A 14,403-nucleotide genomic window follows, 5' to 3' on the forward strand; every position below is an offset into this window, starting at 1 on the left:
ACACTACATTTACTGGAGCCCCATATGAGGTTTTAATGAGTTAGATTCAATTGATTAATTTAAATATTAATTAATAACTACAGAAATAATTATTAATTATTTCTGATAGTAACACTGATCTAAACAACCAGTAAAGCCCTACACTGCTTCAAACACTCAATCATCATTCCTGTCCCAAAGAAACCAAAAATCACAGGACTTAATGACTACAGACCTGTCGCCCTGACGTCTGTGGTCATGAAATCATTTGAGAGACTGGTGTTGGCCCACCTGAAGGACATCACTGGACCCTTTCTAGATCCCCTTCAATTTGCTTATCGAGCAAACAGGTCTGTGGAGGATGCAGTCAACATGGGATTGCATCATATCCTGCAACATCTGGACAGACCAGGGACATATGCAAGGATCCTTTTTGTGGACTTCAGTTTGGTTTTCACACCATCATCCCAGCTATACTCCAGAATAAATTACACTAACTCTCTGTTCCCTTGTCTATCTGTCAGTGGATTACCAGCTTTCTGACAGACAGGCAGCAGCTTTTGAGACAGGGGAAATTCACTTCCAGCACCTGTACAATCAGCACAGGTGCCCCCCAGGGATGTGTGCTCTCCCCACTACTCTTCTCCCTCTACACCAATGACTGCATCGCCAAGGACCCCTCTGTCAAGCTCCTGAAGTTTGCAGATGACACCACTGTCATCAGCCTCATCCGAGATGACGATGAGTCTGCATACAGAAGGGAGGTTAAACAGCTGGCTGTCTGGTGCAGTCAAAACAACCTGGAGCTGAACACACTCAGAATGGTGGAGATGATTGTGGACTTTAGGAGGAACACCCCAACACTGACCCCCCTCACTATTCTAAACAGCAATGTGGCAGCAGTGGAGTCGTTCAGGTTCCTGGGCACTACCATCTCACAGGACCTGAAGTGGGAGACCCACATTGACTCCATTGTGAAAAAGGCCCAGCAGAGGTTGTACTTCCTTCGCCAGCTGAGGAAGTTCAACCTGCCACAGGCGCTGCCGATACAGTTCTACTCAGCAGTCATTGAGTCTGTCCTCTGAACTTCAATAACTGTCTGATTTGGTTCAGCTACGAAATCGGATATCAGAAGACTACAAATGACAGTTCGGACCGCTGAGAGGATTATTGGTTGCCCCTGCCCCCCCCCCTTCAAGAACTATATACTTCCATAGTGAGGAAAAAGGCTGGAAAAATCACTCTGGACCCCACTCACCCTGCCCACTATCTTTTTGAACTGTTGCCTTCTGGCCGACGCTTCAGAGCTCTGAGCACCAGAACCGTCAGGCACAGGAACAGTTTTTTCCCTCAGGCTATCCATCTCATGAACAGTTAAAACTGCCCCATTGAAAAATAATTATGTGCAATTCACAGTCTAATCTTTTTTATACTTATCCAACACATCCAACCTCTTCTGCCATTACATTCCCTTGCACTGTATATAACATTTGTATTTAGATTTGCACTAAGTGTGTGTGTGTGTGTATATATATATATATATATTGTCTTATTGTGTATTCTATATATTTATTTTTTATTCAATTTTTTATTTAATTTTTATTTTATTTTTAATTATTATCTGTCTTGTTGCTGTTTTGTATTGTTGTCCACAGGAAGCTCCTGTCACCAAGACAAATTCCTTGTAAGCATACATGGCAATAAAGCTGGTTCTCATGTAGAAAGATACAGTACAACTTACTGAAATGTGTGTTCTCTGCTTCTTTGCACACTGCACGCACACACACTAAGTGACAATCGTGTGCCTTGTCTATTTTCTGCTATCTGCGTCGCAATGAATGTTTCTTTTTCAAATATTATAATCATTCTGTAATTGCAAGCCATTACGATAAGCATATAGCAAATTTACATTTGTGATATTTCGATAAATTTTATATATCATGCAGCCCTAGTCAAAATAATTTTTTGTGGTAATCAACATTATTCCACAAATTTGTCGATTTGAGATTAACTTGTATTTAACCTAGAATAATCATTTTAAGCTTGACCTGTACTGTACAATGCATTAGTCATAACATTACTGGCTTCTAGCAGGTGAGGCAACATTGATGTTGGTGCTGCTCTGATGTTACCCACTAGGATACAATTCATTTTCAGTTAGAGGGTGGATGAAACTTTGTGGCCTATTCCAGGAAAACGCCACTGAACATGAAAATTAATTATCATTTAATAAATGATCACAGAAATAAATAGTCAACCTGTTGCTCTCTTCTTTGATTTGGTTCACTTATCTCCTTTCATTTGATATTTATCCCTCTTGTATTGGTTTTTGACTACTTTATATTTTAATTTCAGGCCTGATGGAAGTGAAAAAGGACAGTCAGGAGCTGGATGAAGTGGAGGAGACACATCAGAAATCTGATCATTTCATAACTGGTGAAGAATCTTTTAGTGGCTCACAAACTGAAAAGAAATTCTCACAAAAAAGAGCTCGAGGAACTAAAACAAAAAATTACTTCCCCTGTCATCAGTGTGGTAAGATTTTCACAAATAAAGGAAACCTTAATAGTCACATAAGAATTCACATTGGAGAGAAGCCTTTCACATGCCATCAGTGTGGAAAGAGTTTCAGACATAAAGGAAACCTTATTTTCCACATAAGAAGTCACTCAGGAGAGAAGCCTTTTACATGCATTCAGTGTGGAAAGAGTTTCACACACAAAAGAAGTCTGAAAGAGCATGCGAGAATTCACACAGGAGAGAAGCCTTTCACATGCCATCAGTGTGGAAAGAGTTTCAGATATAAAGGAAACCTTGATTTACACATCAGAATTCACTCTGGAGAGAAGCCTTTTATGTGCATCCAGTGTGGCAAGAGTTTCACACACAAAAGAAGTCTGAAAGTGCACACAAGAATTCACACTGGAGAGACTCCATACACATGCCTTCAGTGTGGAAAGAGTTTCACACAAACAGGAAGCCTTAAAATCCACACAAGAATTCATACTGGAGAAAAGCCGTTCACATGCCTTCAGTGTGGAAGGAATTTCACATACACACATGCCCTTAAGGATCACATGAAAATTCACACAGGAGAGACCCCATACACGTGCCTTCAGTGTGGAAAGAGTTTCAAACATAAAAAAAGCCTCAAATTTCACATGAGAATTCACAGCGGAGAGAAACCTTATACATGTCCTCAGTGTGGAAAACATTTTTTAGTAAAAGAAAATCTTAAAAGGCACATGAGAATTCACACTGGGGAGAAGCCTTTCCCATGCCTTCAGTGTGGCAAGAGTTTCGCAAATAAAACAAACCTGAGAGTTCATATGAAATGTCATTCAGGAGAGAAATTACACAACTGTTCTCAGTGTGGCAAGAGTTTTTCACAGCTGGCCCATTTGAAAAAACACCAGTTAATACATACTGGTGTGAAATCCCATGTGTGCTCAGAGTGTGGTAAAGCCTTTGTCCGAATCAGCTGCTTGAAACAGCACCAAAGAGTTCATACAGGAGAAAAACCTTACAAGTGTTCACATTGTGAAAAGAGTTTTGCTCATCCAAGACTACTGATAACACATGAGAAAGTGCATACTGGAGAGAAGACATATGACTGCACTCAATGTGGGAGGAGTTTCAGCTCATCAAGTAGTCTACGGAGACATTTAAGGAAGAATTGCCCAAAGTTATCATAGTGAGCAAACTTTATCTTTAGAATATTTGTCATGTGAAATTTGTTTAAAGTCTAAAGATGGACTTGAAGAGACTACAAGAATAAGATTTTGAAGGTAAACTACTCTTATAGGATGGATGAAATAAGTAAAACTGGTTATTTTTTTCATACCAATATGCCTATTGTCATTAGACATACAGTAGGAATGGGAGAAATTGTGTGTTTAATATGGCGACTGGTTGGAATGGAAGGCACACCTTATAGTTAAAGCTGAAGTATGTAAATTCTTCTGTGTTAAAATACTTTTTCTTAGTTTATATAATATGCAGAGATAACTATAAATAAGCCAGTTGTAGGTCAATTTTCTTGAAAACTGTGAACATTGTTTCTGTGGCTGAATAAAAATTCTTCTGTTTTGAATGACCTGTCCGTACAGACACAATACCATTGACTCGACCAATGGCGTGAGGTGGGGGGTCGGGCTATCTCTTTGTTTGATCAACGGCATCAGGGGGGCGTATTCAGAGAGTTGTTTTGAAAACTGTTTATTTTTGCAATTCCTTTTGGTGGTGCAGAAATTACATACTTTAGCTTTAAAATAGCCATTCACTTTTTTGGTAGAAACATCGCCTGTCTGGACCAGCCTGAAATATATTTTTATTTTTTTCTCCATGTTTTGGAGCTAAAGAAGCACAATTTATGATAGCATTGTTGTCAGATTTTACTTATGATTTAAAATGCATTTGCTCATTCAAGTAGATTGGAGCTGGACTTGCATGCATAGAAAATAGCTGCCTGAAGGCGTTACACCCATTTCACATCGCAAGCATGAGTGAGAGGTGAGCATAGCATCAGCTTATCTACAGCGGAACTGCAGCTGCATAGCGTCACAGCAGTGGCTCTATACAGAAAAATACTGTGATTTCTGTGTTACTATAGTGAGTATTTATTTAAATAAAGACCAAAACTTATAAAATAGTTATAAGGTGTGGGTCATTGATAAGTATTACAAACTTGATCGTCGTGAAATCTTTTTTACATGAGGAGGACCACATTTGCATCTAAAAGGTAAACAATAGAGCACTTTGTGCTTCTCCACCTCCACAATCAGTCTTGTATCATCCATTGTTGAACACGAATGAGGTAAGTTCTGAATTTACCAACGTCACTGTCTGTCACGTGCAAGTGTTTACAGATGAAAGCAAACTTGGATATTGCTGAAGCTAATAGACCTGTTCTGTTTAATAGTACATAAAATAATTTTTCCTCCCATATTTTCATGCTCATAAGTTGTAGTTTACTTAGTGCTGACGCTTACGATGTGAATGCTCTAATCTGTTAATATGGACACCGAAAAACAATACGCTCTGCTCACGTGCTGATCACAATTGTGATGTGAAAACGGGTGTTACAAACATGGTGGACAGAGTGACCTGAGTTGCCTCAGGCTGGAACATTAATGTAATACATTTTACTTACAAAGTTAAGTATACTAATGTGTATTGTATATTTTGCTGATTGTACTTTATGAAATTACTAGAAATAAAAACAATAAATCTTGGTAGAGTGGGGTAAGATGTTAGTGTTAGTTGATGCATGTTGGTCAGTTGTGTAGGAATTTCAGTTAATGTATATATATACACGGTACAGATTAAAGTGCCATGCACCTCCATCATTAGGTAGGGAAATTTATAATGGAATTAGCCACGTTCAATAACCATTATAAGAAAGATAAATAACAAATAATTAGATTATTTGTCTGAATAAAATTTTCCACCATTAAAGTAGTAATACGTCTCGTCGTATCCGCTCACAATTTCTATTGTAAGGAATTAGCTTTAATAATGGAATTATGATTAATTCACTTATTGGAGTAATATTATTCTCAGGGCTTATTGAAAATAATATCACACATATTTTCACACATAGCTTTTAGGGCCGGATCTTTGAAAAAAATCAAGTGACGAGATTATCAAAATATACTACAGTCAAATTATCTTTGAATACAAACAAGACTTTATTGCTATTCTGTTGGTGAGTAAAGTGACAGAATGTGAAAGAAATGATCAATGCTCGCCAGGCAAGGTCAGAAGTTCCCTGCCCGACTGACAACAGCATGGATAAAGTCCATCCTCAACTATCTAAGCCATTTGCCTGGACCTATTTGAGTCTGACAAAGTCCTAATCCATGGCCATCATGGTCATCACATTCTTCCCACACCCAAAATTTCACTTCCACAACGACCATGGCTACATTTCTTCCGGCTTGCCGGTACCTGTCAGCAGAATTAATGTCCCTCAGGCTAACCAATCCTTAAAGGCCTCTTTCTGCCTGAAGACTTTGTTCACCATCCACCAACAGGTTCTTGGATTGCTGCCACAGCAGGCACCAAACAATCTTCCAGCTACACCTCCCAACAGCTGCTTCTGTGATGGAGGCTTTTAACAAGGTCCACTTAGACTTGATGTCCCCAGCAGAGATAATGAACTTCATGGAGTCTGTTGACAGTGCCTTAAGAACCACTTCTTTGAGTTTAAATTGATTTGAAATCGGATTACCCAAAGTATTTAAATAATACACCAGCACTTTTAGCAAAAGTCTGGAGATGTACTTGTGTTGTTGCATTTCCTTGCATTGCTTGGTTCTTTGGCTCTTTGTAGACGGTTTGTTCCGTCGATTTCTTGGATCTCTGTTAGATCGTGGATGTCTGTTGCCTGTTGCATCGATGGATGATGAGGCGTGTGTGTGTGTGTCGTAATGCAGTGAAGAGAAGGGCTTCCTTGGACCTTGGTGTCCCAGCCTTCATGGACTTCTACATGGTACAGAACTACATGGTGCCAGGGCGAGGCTGCAAGCCACAAGGACAAGAGCACAGAGGATGCAGAGCTGCAGAGGAGGTGAAGAGCGGAGAAGTGAGCCGAAGAAGAGCAAAGACTAAAATCTTCTTCCTTGGTACCAGAGTCTTGAGTGTAGACTGGCTGCACCCCAAAGAGGCTCTAAGCCAATCAGAGGTGGCTTTTCAGAGGCACATGGTCAAGAGTGTCCTCCCCTTAAGATAATTAATCTTGGCCTTTGTTCCAAGATTTGTCAGAGTCCCGCTTAAAAAATCAACAATTTAATCATGACTTTCATAAGAAAACTATAACTATAGGGGTGTTCTTCAGATGCATGAAGTTTTCAAGTCATGTGCTATCTGGACAAGTCACTTTTGTTCATTTTATTGGCCAGATGTGAGCTTCAGCTAGACTTTAGTTAGCCATTTTGTCAGCTCTTAGTTTGATGGCTCTGAGGAATTTCTGGTGCTCTAGACCATCTTGGTGAAATTGTTTTAATTATTCTTAATTTCCTTCTGCCTTCAGTCACTACAATTGACAAATTTGAAATGTTAAATTAATCCTTTTACACAAAACGTGTGGGGTAGCTGCTTGGGGGTAAGCTGTGCCAATTGCTCATATAATAGTGATAATGAGTTTGGCATCCAGTGTCACGATCCTGGTTACTTGATTTGGTTTGTCTGTCTGTTTGTCACATGTTTCCTGCTTCCTTTGTGTGTCTTCAGGCGCCATGTGGCTGAGCAAGCAGCATTTCAATGAGTACACTCGTTTGCGGCGCTCGTTAGCAGATAAGTGGGCACCCGTGTCTTATCTCTCCCCTAATTAGTCTCCCTCGTGTGTGCTGTTTTTTTGCTAGACTATTTTGTGAGTTCGCACATTGTGTCTTGCCCTACTGTCGGCAAGGATGTGACAGGAGACTATCATTTTCAACGAGAGCTGGCGACTTCCGGAGAAATGAGCGACAGCAACCATTGACAACAGGATGTGAGCGTGTCAAGAGACATGACAATGTTGAGAAATGTTTAACTTTTTATCTTTGTTAAGCTCTCGGGCAGTTATTTATCTGTGTAAACAAGCAGCATACAAGAGCAGCACCTTTCTACTTAGAATGGGGAAGGACTGAAATCTCCAAAACGGTTGGTCAAGATTATGATCAAAGAACATATTTCAAATCAGCAGTAAAATCTGACAACACTGGAATCATAAATTGTGTGTCTTCAGATTACGGCCAAAATTGTTCCTATTTGTTTAGCATCCGCATGCCCGTTCTCGTGTTGATTGACAGGGCGATTTGTATCTAAAAGGTGATTGGCTGTTTTACCTGTAAGGCTGGACATCCATTGACCGTTGGGCATTCCAATTTCTCCCATTCATTTTAATAGAAGTGGCCCGTGTCTGCTAAACAGTATCTGACATAATGCAAATGCAGAGCAATATCGCGCTGCGACTACCAATGAGAGAAGACAGTGGAGCTCACGTCATCTGTCTCCTTGTGAGATGGAGCTGAGTGCATTTGTTGTCACCAATTTCAATGTTCTACATCATTTGTCTGTAACCACATACAGTACATTGATATAATAAAACGATGCATCAGTGTCAGAAATTGACTTCATTCTGATTGAGTTTGATACACTGAAAGATCATTCATTAATATGATTGAGCACTGCTGCAGTTTATAACACATTCTCCTCAAGAATGCTCATTTTTAGTGGGATCATGCAGATTGGATGATGTACCAGAAATTGTCAGCATTGTGATTGAGTTTAATTCTTACATTAACAGATTGTTTGTCTTGTTCATGATATAATGCATTGAGCACAGCTGCAGTTTATATAAAAACACTCTCCCCTACAGAATGTTTATTATTGGAGGCAAAACAAATGATTCCTAGTCAAATAAGAATGATATCTTAGTTTTGTCGGCAATATATCTCATCTGTGATCAGATTTTCTAAAGCTATGCCCGCTAGTGCAACATAAGTAGGAACGCCAACTAGCAACACAAATTACAGACTAGCAACACAATCACTGACAGTGTGAACTAATGGTCAAGTCAAGTAAAAATGTATTTCTATAGCACATTTAAAAGCAACAGAGTTGCACCAAAGTGCTGTACAATAAAACGTTGAGCATATAAAAAGAAAGCATTAAAGGAAAACATGCAGCGTACAAAATATAAACACATTAAATAAAATACAATCAGAAAACTTCAACATAAAACCCTTAAACTAATCTTAATCAAAAGCCCGAGAGAACAAATAAGATTTAAGAGCCGATTTAAAACTGGCTAGTGAAGGAGCACAACTCACATTTACGGGCAGACTGTTCCAGAGTTTAGGTGCTGCAGCAGAGAAGGCCCGACCACCTGTGGTTTTACAGTGACAACGTGGGACAGTTAAGAGAAGCTGATTACTAGACCTAAGTGCTCTTTGGGGAGAGTAAGGAATCAGAAGGTCACTAATGTATTTTGGTGCGACACCAGATAAAGCCTTGTACACAAAAACAGCAATTTTAAAATCGATTCTCAATTTAACAGGAAGCCAATGTAAAGTCTCTAAAATGGGAGAAATGTGATCCCTCTTTTTTGTTCCGGTAAGAAGTCTCGCTGCAGCATTTTGGACAATTTGCAGGCGAGAGATCGCAATTTGAGGCAGGCCACAGTATAGGGAATTACAGTAGCCCAGGCGTGATGTTATGAGAGCGTGGATTACAGTCTCCAAATCTTTCGGGGGTAGAAACTGTTTTAATTTCGCAACCAATCTCAGATTAAAGAAACTACCCTTTACCACTGTACTGATTTGTTTCTCAAAATTTAGTGACGAATCAAATGTAACCCCAAGATTTCTTACATGAGGTTGAACACTGACAGAATGAGAACCTAAATTAAAAACAGATGGAGACCTGGAGGGGCCTAAAATCAGAATTTCGCTTTTGCTTTCATTTAATTGCAAAAAATTATTAGCCATCCAACACTTGATCTCCTCAAAACAGTCGCAAAGTGCGTCCAAAGGATAACTACTGTCAGATTTAGCTGGTAGATAAAATTGTGTATCGTCAGCACAGCAGTGGTAGGAGATCTTATATTTCTTAAAAATGGTACCCAAAGGGAGCATATAAAGTGAAAAGAGAAGAGGGCCTAAAATGGACCTTTGGGGCACACCGCATAATAGGGGAACCGACGAAGAAGAAAACTTCCCAATGCTCACTGAGAAGGTTCTATCTTTGAGGTAAAAGGCCAACCACAGTAGGGCAACACCCTGAATACCCACCACCTTTTCCAACCGATGTAACAGAATACTATGATCGATTGTATCAAATGCAGCGCTTAAATCCAACAAGACAAGCACCGCATACGAACCAGTATCGAGAACTTGCAACAGGTCATTGCTGACCTTCAACAGTGTGGTTTCCGTACTGTGCATTGATCTAAAACCCGACTGAAAAGTATCTAAAATATTGGACATACTGATATAAGAACTCAACTGACAATACACAACTCTCTCTAAGAGCTTTGAAATAAAAGGCTATTTGGAGATAGGTCTGAAATTGCTAAGGATAGATGGGTCAAGATGGGGTTTCGTAAGCAGAGGGTGAACCAGAGCATGTTTAAAACTAGCAGGTACAACTCCATTTGCTAGAGAACTGTTAATAATGGCTGTTACAGCCGGGCTCAAGGTTACAAACACTTCCTTGAAAAGACGAGTTGAAATGACATCGGACTCACAGCTGGAGCATTTAGCCTTTGAAACAATATCAGGTAGCTGAGCAGAGGTAACTGGATGAAAACAAGTTAGCGAATCTGTTGGTGAACAAATCAAAGGGGGATCATATGTTGATGGCTTAATGGAAGCCTTGATCTCCAAGTCTTTATTATCAAACATTTTTAAAATGTTCTCACAGGTTTCCCTAGATGGAACAAGAGAAGGGGCTGGTAGGGGATTTAGCACTGAATCAGTTGTCTTAAACAGCATTCTCGTTCTGTTAGCATTTTCAGTGATGAGTTTGGAGAGGAATTTAGACGTAGCCTCTTTTACTGACTTTTGGTAACTAGTTAAGCATGCAGTTAAACATTCATACGAGACTTGAAGTTTGTCTCTTTTCCACTTGTCTAAGAGAGCGGGTGTTATCATTTAACCAAGGCTGAGCGTTGCCCTTTCCCTTAGCTTTCCTGGGCTTAAGAGGAGCAACAGAGTCTATAGAAATGGAGCAGGATTTAGTAAAAACCTCCATTTCTTCAGTGTTTAATTTGTCAATGAAGTCAGCATCCACAAAGTTAGCTTGATAGTACTCTGAAAATAAACTGGTAGTGGAAAGTTGAATGAAACGAGAATAACTTACAGACTGAGAGCAAGTGGAGGTGGGAGAAACACAGACAGATTCAAACAAAACTGGCAAATGGTTTGAAATAGCAGCATCAATCACTCTCAGATTTGTTACAGGAAAACCATGTGACAACACCAGATCCAATGTGTGCCCCAAATTATGAGTAGGGCTAAAAACTAATTGTGACAGATTTAAAGATTCAATGGTTGACCGATATGTGTTTTTTAATGGCCGATACTGATATTCAGAGAGCATCGTGATCTGATCACAAAATATTTTAGACCCCGTTTAGACCTGTATTTAGGGCTGACCACATGATCGGATCACCTGAAAAGCAAATTAATACCAGGTGTATACAAGGGTCTAAGAGAGTTGACATATAGTTCTGTATAGTTGACAGATAGTTGACAGAACTTCACATCTTGTGAATAATAATAAACGTTGTTCCAAGTGAAATATAGATACACAAAACCCTTCATCTGGTGAATATATATGCTATAAAAAGCTTAATTTGTTATATAGCCTGATGTTTTATTTATCATGTCTGCAAAATCCACTATCGGTCAATGTCTAGTTTTTGCAACCTTTTTTGTTCCCCACAGAACAACAGACAATTTCGAAAAGTTGCAAGACTAGTGTTGTTGAAGTGGCATGGAGAGTAGATGGTGCTAATTATACTGTTCTGTGAGCGACCAGAGTTTGATTCTGCTTTAAATCCCCCTCTTCTACCCATCCTGTTTCCTGTCTCCACTCTTAGTTAATCCTTTATTATTACTAAGAATAATAAATAAAAATTAACAAAATATTTTACAGCTTAAATGTTGATTTCCTCGTGATTTGGTCTCTGGGTTGAAGAGTTCAGGGAAGGCTTTGGTTTTCGTAAGTGCTAGGGTCTGTCGGTTGTACGTGCTCCTCTCCTCGTCCGGGCCGCAACAAGTGACAGCTTTTTCCGTGCTCTGCATCAGTTGTGTTTATATTTTATCTGTACTGTATTGTATCTCTCCTAGTAAAAGTCTAGAGACTAAAGCCTGTATCACACTAGCAGACACCAAACAACTTGATTTTGGTTGAGGATGTCACACTTGCAGGCTGTTTTGCTGAGATCTCGCTGTCTTCAATCTGAGGTATGACACACTTGCCGATTCAGAATGGTGGAGGATTGACTCTCTCTCTCTCTCGCTCTCTCTCTCTGATTCCCTGTCACGTGGAGAATTGCAGTACCTGCCATTTCTGTTGCAAGGATAATATAACACAAAGTATTCCTGTAACAGTGCTCATTTTCTCACCATACACAAGAAACCCTGAGTTCAATATAAAATGCAGTAAATAAAGAAATGACTTTTTTTATATATAATTTTTTTATGTTATGCATCATTTTTTCTATACCTGTTTTTCCTTAATGTTCATTATTTTACGTGTTTATTTCACTGTACCTTGTGTATTATTTTTGAGTCATTAAAAATAGAGATGTTCGGTTCGGAAGTCAGTTTGGAATATACTCGTAGCAAAATTCATGTGCAAATATAAAGAGGACGTATATTTATGCAACAGCGCCAGTAGCGTCCAGCCTTTTTTGACTGGGTTGGCCCATGTGGGGCACAGACTCATTCAAGGGTGGCATGAAGCATAACTCAGCATCCCTGATATTAATAATAATAATAAGATATAGTATGCACATCAGGAATTTTTAAATGTCAAATGTTTAGTTAAATGATTATTACATGTTAATACTGCAAAACACAGAAGACTCCAAATAGCATGTGTTTTTTACATTTTGTATTTTTTCAGTATAATTTATGTATGTAGTTTTTCTTGAATCTGCATAAATGTTATGGACACTGTTAATATGCTTATTGTCTCTTTAAGAACAGCGCATCATGTAACACTGAACACACGGTAGTTCTGTGCGGTTTTGTGGAGTGTGAGAGATTATGCTACCGTGGCGTGATGTAATACTATCAAGTAAGCTATTGTTTTTTATTTTGAGAAAATAAAGGAGGTACTGAAGATATTTCTTAATAAGTTTTGTGTACTCACTTTAGCCATATATTGGGACAGCCAAAGGTAATTTGATTAAACGTTGCTTTAAAATAAACTTTTTTTTTTCTTCTTTTATTTATTTATTTATTTATTTTTACTTAATTTGATATTAAAACAGTTTTCTTGGTCTCCAGATTTATTTATTTTTTCTTAACCCCTTAAACTCTGGTGCATTTTTGCACTGCCGTCTGCATTTTTCACACTCAAATTTAAAAACTCATCATTCACACATGCTGTGGACTTATTGCAAAAACATGGTCATGTTTTTCCCCCCCAAATAAAAAAAAGACTCCAATTCATAAATAATATTGTATGTTTTAGAGCTGTCGGAGTTAATCGCATTAATCGCATGTGATTAAAAAGTTTAACCCGTTAATTTTTCTTAATTGTGATTATCACATTTACCACATCACATTTGCAGGGCCACCCATCTAAACAAGCCCCTGAACAGCGCTCTTTACTCAATCACTGATATAAATAAATAAATAAACACAGAACACATATATAGGACACAGATTCTATATTCCTTAAAATGCATCAAAATCATGGAAATAACAGTTATGCCAAATCAGGTAAAAAAAAAAAAAATGCCTTAACATTAAGTATATTAAATTTTATTAATTGACAGCTGAATAAGGTCCGAGCAGGAAAACAAAATAAATATGTTTGTAGAACAGCAACAGCAGCGCCTACTGTACGGGGGTGAAATTGTTTTAAAATGTATCCGTCACGGTCTCTGTGAATAGACCTCTTGTCAGCAGTCCGTCAAACAAATTCTTCCCAAATTTGGCGTGAATAGGCCGTTAAGGTTAAGTTTAGGTTTAGGGGTAGGAGTAGGGTTTCTGTGTGACTTCAAATAATCAAAATAAATGCTGCCAGTGATTCCCTTCAACAGTGTTAGTATTTATCAGTGTGCAAATAGCATCTACCTTTTTTTGCTTTAAATAGGATCTGCCTAAAATATTTGTTTTCAAGTCATAAATGAGTATTTTTATTTCTTTTAAAAAGCCAAGCAATGAAGAGCTTGACCTGTACTATGCAAGAGGTATAAAACTGAAAAGGCGATAAAGTTAAACCAAACAATAGAAGAAAGCAACAGAGGTCAAGAATTTATGTATACTTGATCTTTTTTACAGGCCAGTGTTTCTCAGTACTGGTCGTAATGTACCCTCAACACTACACAGTTTGGATTTCTCCCTAAATAAACACACATGATTAAAATCTACATCACAATTGTGCGGTGTTGGAGTATTCCAGGACCAGGATTCAGAAGTACTGCTATAGGTATAAATTACTTGCTTCTAGCAGGTGAGGAGACATGTTTCATGGGCAGACATAAAGCAGTGGAAGTGGATGCTGCTCGGAAGTTACCAACTAGGGTACAATTCATTTTCAAAAAGAGGGGCGGACAGAAATGTGTTGTCTGTTCCAAGATAAACCACTTAATATGAAAATGACAGAGTTAACCTTTGAGTGTAAAAAAGATCAAGCATAAATAAGTTATTGATCTCAGTTGCTTTCTTCTATTGTTTGGTTCAACTTTATCGCCTTATC

General features: G+C 38.6%; 1 protein-coding gene across 11 annotated transcripts in view; it reads left to right on the forward strand.

The window, feature by feature from the left end:
• Positions 1-13,728, forward strand: part of LOC127442888 (gastrula zinc finger protein XlCGF26.1-like) — a 202,061-nt gene extending 188,333 nt beyond the window's left edge. For 5 of the 11 annotated variants that reach the window (XM_051701202.1, XM_051701196.1, XM_051701205.1 and 2 more), the window contains one exon: positions 2,335-8,067. In XM_051701202.1, coding sequence (XP_051557162.1) covers positions 2,335-3,674 — 1,340 coding nt within the window. In that variant the 3' untranslated portion in view covers positions 3,675-8,067. Of the gene's footprint in view, positions 1-2,334; positions 8,070-13,668 lie in introns of those variants that run through there. The other 6 variants (XM_051701207.1, XM_051701198.1, XM_051701200.1 and 3 more) reach the window with 4 other exon arrangements.
• The last annotated feature ends 675 nt before the right edge of the window (positions 13,729-14,403 follow it).

The sequence above is a fragment of the Myxocyprinus asiaticus genome, chromosome 6 (assembly GCF_019703515.2).
Source record: "Myxocyprinus asiaticus isolate MX2 ecotype Aquarium Trade chromosome 6, UBuf_Myxa_2, whole genome shotgun sequence".
Lineage (NCBI taxonomy): Eukaryota > Metazoa > Chordata > Actinopteri > Cypriniformes > Catostomidae > Myxocyprinus > Myxocyprinus asiaticus.